The sequence below is a fragment of the Passer domesticus genome, chromosome 1 (genome assembly GCF_036417665.1).
Source record: "Passer domesticus isolate bPasDom1 chromosome 1, bPasDom1.hap1, whole genome shotgun sequence".
NCBI lineage: Eukaryota > Metazoa > Chordata > Aves > Passeriformes > Passeridae > Passer > Passer domesticus.
In genome coordinates this window covers 29,782,711-29,789,734 of record NC_087474.1, presented here as the reverse complement: position 1 = coordinate 29,789,734, position 7,024 = coordinate 29,782,711, and the positions used below count along the sequence as shown (strand labels likewise).

At 38.6% G+C, this 7,024-nt stretch overlaps 1 protein-coding gene across 18 annotated transcripts in view; it reads right to left on the bottom strand.

The window, feature by feature from the left end:
- Positions 1–7,024, bottom strand: part of HDAC9 (histone deacetylase 9) — a 452,594-nt gene continuing 445,570 nt past the window's right edge. For all 18 annotated transcript variants that reach the window (XM_064411632.1, XM_064411622.1, XM_064411704.1 and 15 more), the window contains one exon: positions 1–6,501. In XM_064411632.1, coding sequence (XP_064267702.1) covers positions 6,462–6,501 — 40 coding nt within the window. In that variant the 3' untranslated portion in view covers positions 1–6,461. The remainder of the gene's footprint in view (positions 6,502–7,024) is intronic.

Genomic DNA, 7,024 nt, shown 5'->3' with positions numbered 1-7,024 from the left:
TTGAACTAGCTTACTTCAAATAGCTTTTATTAACACTAGGACAAGACTATAGCCAAAGAATTATACAAAACACAAAACAAAAGGGATTTTAACAACTTGGTTGAAGACTATTTCACGCCAATCCAATGCTCATATATCTATAATCAACAAAGTTCTGGAGCACAATATTACTTAACATTACTCATTGGATACTTGCAGATACAAAAATGTATCAGGAATAATAACAATGGTTCCTTTTACTCTTATGGAAATATTACTATTGACCTTTAAAAATGTTGCCCTTTGGGTCAGTCCCATTGATGCTTTATCCCTTAGAATCTGCTCTGCCTGGAAAGACAAATTACAGATAAACTTTCAGAACTCTGAGCAAAAGGACTGGTTTTTATCATGGAAACAGATAGCAACATCAATTTCCTATGAAAAAAATAGACATTTCAGCTGTGTATCCCTAGACCAAAAAGTCAGTCTTGTAAAAACCCATGGCAGTAAGCTTGCTTTGAAAGCCTCAGTTATGACTTCACCAGGTATTGCTTTATGCTTTCCTACTGCATCCTAACTTGGAATATTAAGCCAATCATGAAATTTAAAATAGCAGTAAACTAAGCAGCAAGAGACATGAGTATGAACCTGTTCCCCTAACACATGACGTTTACACGCTCAGGAAGCCGGTAGAATAGATCCAGCAGAGTAAATTTTCTATCAGACACACTTTTCTAGGAGCAGAACTGGCACTTCATACTAGAAAAAAATTATGTGAGGGCAAGCTCAGATCTTTTACCTGGACTTTTTATACACTTTTTGTGTCTGAGTGCAGAGTTTGGATTCCCCCTCTAGCTGCCTCCCAATTACCCAAAGCCTGTTAGAGGAGGGATTTAAGTGGTCTTTGAAGCAGGACATCCCATGGCTTTGCTACTGCAAATGTGCCCCTGGCCATGCAGGCATTGGAGAAAGAGGGGGAATTTGTGGAGATCTTGGCACAGAATCCTTCTGACCACACAGCACCAGTGCCACTGCTTGTATGCAGCACTTGTCTTTAGACCATTCCCACAGAAGCATGTCTGTGTCACAAATCACAGCTCCTATAAATGACAGCCCAACTCACAGAGTGCTAATTGACATCCAAAGAGCAGTATCTTTGATGGTGCAGAACAATTTATATTTTGCTGCAATCTACGCTAACATTCTTAACCACAGAGCATGGCACTGGAGCAGGATGAAGGATTGTGCAGAAGAGACATAACTGAGTTGCTGGAACATCCATCCTTTGTGCTCTTCACTTTCTGTAGTGTGTGATTTACTAGTGATTAGAACTGAGCTAGTAACAAGATCTCAGGGGACAAAACCCTTTTAGATCAAGTGAAAAAATGACATTGTTAAAATCAAAATGGGTTTCTTTTGAGGTTAGAGAGGAATGTAAGTTTCACAATTTCTTTTTTTAACAGTCAGCAGACAGCCAGATAAATAGTACTCTTAAAATACTGCTGCAGTTTGGATCTGTTACAAAAATGAAGCATTTAATTGCTGCGAGAAGTGACAAAGATAAGCATTCTCATTCCCACACCAAGGGAAGGGGAATCTGTCAGAAACCAGACTTTCTTCAGATGGTTTTCTATGTGTTACAATGGTGAATTCAATTACAGCTACAAAACCAAGTGACATGACAAAGAAAGAACTTAAATGATAATTTAGAACCCAAACTCCTTCAAATCCAGGATAAAAAGCAAGTAGCAGAAACTTGATTTAAGAGAGATCCTTTCCTGTGGCAGGTTCCACACACCACATCCCCCCTCCCCAGGTACATATTCTGTTTTACTTCCACATGGAGTCTGTAAAAAAAAAACAAAAAAAAAAAGATATAGTAGCTCACAAAGCTCTATTGTGACCTTTAAAAATAAAACAACCATGCACTGCTATGCTTCTGGAAAGGCCACTATTGAGGAAAAAAATAATTCCCCTATCGGTCATGTTATGAAGTGTCTGCTGGGGGCAGAGAACTTCTTGGGCAAATGCACAGCACACACATCAGCACACATGGTGGCTTCTGCTGCTGCTGCTGCTGCTTAGGAGAGAAAATAGCCAAATAGCCAAGCCAGGTTCACATCTGCATGAGTTTGGGCATGCTGGTGGGACAGGGGTGGCATTTCCCAAAGAATAAGTGCTTGCTGAGCACCTCCTTGCCCCTGCAAGCTAACCAGGATTAGCTGTTTTACAGCCATCAGTGCCTTTGGAAAAGTTCCCTCTAATTCTTTGTCCCAGACACATTGCCCTGAAAGTGTCCTGCTGTCTGTCTACAAAAATTAGTCAGTCTCTACATTCTTGTTCTCTACAGGACCTCTGGTGTTGGCTGCAGCAAAACCTTTCTAATATTTCATCTCCGGTTATGACTCTCAGCCTTTCAGAGAGGCTGCACTTAGATAAGACACCAACTAAAACACCACATACTCCAGAGAGGAGTTTGTTTTGCCACTTATATTCAGCCTGCAGCATGTTGTTGGATTTTTTGCGAAGTAAAGGCATAGCCATCTTTATTTGCATAATATTTTCCATTTCTTTTATGATATTTATTTAAGATAGCTTAATGATTTTACTTTTTTCAGATTCAATCACTTGGAATTAGTTGCTTCATTTGCACTGAAAGAAAAATTAGGAAGGTTAAAAAAGGGGAATAATTCTGTCTTCTTTACACTGGCAAAATTCCCACAAACTGATTACCCACTAGAAATGTTGCCTGAAAAGAGATCATATAATCAAGCCGCAAATTATATTAAAACCAAATGAGCTTATGCAGAATTCCTCCACAGAGTCCAAAAATGAAGTGCAAGACACTTGAAGATTTCAGCAGTTCTGAGATTTGCTGTTCATCGCTGATCTTACTCCAGCCCAGGTAAGAGCCTTAAGCTGGATAGAAATCATTCTTTTCTTGATCTCCTGAGTCATGTCTCTTTTTAGGTTTCAGTTTGTACTACAAACTGAAGGACCTAAGAATACAAGAAAAATACAAGAAAAGCATAGTGATAAAAGAAAAGCTTAACTGAGCTTAATACTTTGTTCCTAATGCTAGAGAAGAAAATGAACTGGAGCAATGTTACTGGGAGGTGCTGATGAGGCATCCCTTTCTGGTGGTTGGTGAGTAGTTCAGGAGCAGAGCACAAATTACTTCAGGATTCCCTCATGAGGCAAAGATTTGCCACAAATGGCAGTGGCAGCCTGGGGTGGAGGTACCATGGGATGTTCTTCTGCCTGCCTGCAGCCCTCATACCACCAGGACCAGGCAGAGGGTCACCCTGGCTCCGAGTGCTCCCTGCTGCCTCCTCAGCCTCACCTTCCCCATGGAATCACACACAGAAACCACTCCATCTTGTTTATGCATTTCAGCTGAATTTTAGATGTAATCTAAGCTCAGACATAGATATCTGGCAGCCAACTTGAAATATCTGGGACTGAATTTTCAGAGGTGTCAATCTCTGTAGCCTAGTGGGAAAGGTCTGTGGGAAACATGAGACTTTGATGTCTCAAAAATCTGAATTTTTACACTTCAAACACACAATTCATGCATCTTTCCGAAATTCTTGCAATCTGTTCTTGAATCCAGTTAAAACTGGGCATTTTTAAGAGTGTCTATGCCAATATTTCCCTAGAACTATGACTAAAATTGCTGGAAGATATTTTAACTCCAGTCCATGGGGAGCTATTGACAGTAATAAAAAAATACTGTGAGAAGAAAACAGCAGCAAGTGAAACTGCCCTCTCAGAAAGCCCAGGTCTGCTTTGAAGGAAGTGTTGATATTCACCATAAGCCTCAATCATTTCCCAGAGGGCTGTAAGATGCCTTGGAATGACATAATCAAAAAGCAATGGTGTTCTTGACTTAAAGGGGAAAAGAAAAGCAGGGTCTGATCCATCTCCCATCGAAATCAAAGAGGACTTTGCTATTGACTTCAGTCAGAACAGAGTTCTGGACACAATCTGTGTGCAGTTTATTACCACACTTGTTTATCCAAACGATCCTAACTTCAACCAGCAGCATGTCTAGATATCTGCCTCGGACTACATCTGTACAAATGTATAAGTGTGAGTTTATAATGTGGTTTAATTCAAATTATTCTGGCATTTTAAAAGCATTTCCAGCTAAAAAAGACAGCTTTAGCTGATTTGCACCTCAGAAGACATACTCTGGAAAAACTTGTAACTCACATTTCAGGTTGCAATTCATATACAAGTTCATGCAAGCTAGGGATACAAACAGATTTTAGGGTTAATTTTAAAACAATGTTACTATGCACTCAATTAAAATTTTGCAGCCATGATTTCAAAATGTGAAAAGCTTTACAAATTACCCAACTCATCAGCTATAGCCCTTGGTTTCCTTAAAGGGAAATTTCTTTGATGACCATAACAAAATTGCAGTAAATGGCAAGTAAGATTGCCATCAGAAGTCTGCTGAAAATGCAGGAGGAACTCCTGATTGCTTTAGTCATGTGAACAACCCCTTCAGAGCAGCCCAGAGTCAGGCAAGGTGGCTTACACCAGGAGTTAATTTAGCCTGATGGGACTCTGCATTACTAAAACGAGCACGGTTTTGGCTTGTAAATGGGGGGTAGAATTTTATTTCACTTTCTGAGGGTCAGAATTTTATTTCCCTTTCTAAGGGGCATACATTCATTTCAGAGTAAACCTTTCAGAATAAAAGTTTACTCCACATTATAGGAAATGACATCCCTTTTTTTAGATTTCCCTTTTCAAAGCATGCCTCAGATTTCTAACTTGTAGTGGAGAGCTTTGGTATAAGTAATAAAAGTCTTTAAAATTAAAATGCTAATCGTAAACAAACCCAAATGCATGAAAGATACAGTCTGACTGCATAACAAAAGAGAATTATATAATTCTATTTGAGTGAAATCTTTCATCTTTGATTTACAGGTTTGAGTCTGCCTATAACTGAAACCATATTGTTCCATATCTTTCATATCATGGCCTTCCCCGAAATCTTGTTTTAATTAAGGTTCCTTTCAGATTTCAGAATAAAAAGCATGACAGTCTTCACTTATGGCTTTAATATATATCCTTTTCTTTTTTCTTTTTTGAATTTGGCAAATATAAAAAAAATGAACATCACTTGCTTTTAAAAGCTGAGCAAGCTATCAAATACTGCAAGCTGAATACTTCAAGGTATCTCGTGGGGTTCATTAGGTGAGAAGGTTGTAAACAAAATAAAGTTACTGTAGCAGAGTTTTGTTCATTTGAAGTACTCTTACATACATGCTCCATCTCTCTCTCTCTCTCTGACAGTAAGGCAACACGTGTAACAGTTTAAGCGTTCATTTTCAGCTAAAGGCACAACTCTATGTTACGTTCTCAAACATGGAATTAAACAGCTAAAGTCACATTGCAGGGAGATCTTGCTGCACTTCGGGGATCTAAAATAAAGCCTAAACCCTTTGAAGCTTCTTAAGCAACATCAGTTCTCTTGGTGCAGGACTACATAAAAGAATCAGTGCGTATTCACAACACGACCTGTAAAAAACACCCCCACACAGCCTCCACAGAAACACCTGAGCTTCAAATGAGCTGCACGCAGTTACTGAGGGTCGCTGCTTTGGAGTCAGAACGCAGAAACATTTCAGAACAAACCAAAAACACGTTTGAAAAACTATCCATACTTGATCTCTGCTGCACATATGGTGAGCGCTACTGTCAACTACAGAGGGTACAGCACTTTTTCTTAAAGGCAAAAGATCATTTTAGAGAATTGTGAATGTGTTTTTATGATAGAAAAGATTACATGAAATAGGGAGGGATGACCAGGAACAGGGAAGAGAAAATAAAGCACCACTAAGCACAGTACTTCAGGGGATTTATAGTACAATAAGAAGTGCTTTCCCTTTAGCTAAAATCCCTCATCATAATTTAAATGCTTTTCACTTATTCAGCTAAGAATTCATTACAGGAGGTTAAAAAATGGCACATAAAATAAGGGTGGGGTTTTTTTTCCTTCATTACACAGAGCAAAGAAAACAAATTCTATTAACAATTTAACATGGTATGAAAAAAATTATCCAGTAAAAAGTGTCAGAAAGTGATTCACGGATTTCACGGAGTATGTTGCTGGCTGTTGCATTTCTCATATCTATAATCTATCATGTAGAATTTTGCAATACTCTATTTCACAATTTGTGTTGGTGAGTGGGTCAAATAGCATTAAAAAAGCATGCTCTGGGCTCTTTCTCCCAAGTCCGTTTTACTGTAACTCTAGAATTGTGTCGGTTACATTTAAGGAATCTTTCAGGCTCTTTCAACTCCATCCAAAGAACAAGTGAAGCTGCTACTCTGAGTTTTGTGCCCAGTGTTTATGTTCCATCTGATCTGTGCCACCCAAGAAGCAGACAAGACATGTCTGAGGGTGCGTTTGGGGGATACACAATGATGTCACCCACAGGAAATATCAGGGAGGACTTGGCACTTCACAAGGCTGGCTCTTCTTCCATGGGCTCACCAGCAGCTCTGTAAAAATAAACAGGCAATCAGAATACGGCACAAGAGTACACAATGACATTGTAGATTTCCATGCATAATCAAAGCTGATTTTTCAGCTCTCTCAGATGTTTATTTGTGTTATTCAGCTATCCATAAATAGAGTTTCTTTCCTAGGAAGTATAAACAAATGTCAAGTGGAAAAACATTTTAGATCCAAGCAATCACTGAAAATGTTCCTGTTTATATTAAAATATGTCAGAATATTTTATAACATTTTGTCCAGAAATGTACATGCTTTGTGTCAACAGAATAAAATAATTTAATGAAAAAAATAGCTGTGATACTTATATTTTACAAGCTTTTCCAGCTAAAAAATATGCATTTATTTTTTTCAAGCGCACACCATTAAAACAAAATTCTTCACTAGTAGCCAAGTAGTGTTCCCTCTGAAGTTCTTCTCCAGTCTCCTAGTTTTTAATTTTGTGTTTTCATAAACATATTGCCTGCCTGCTTGCAACTTTTGAGACTAAATCCTGAACCTGATCAGCAG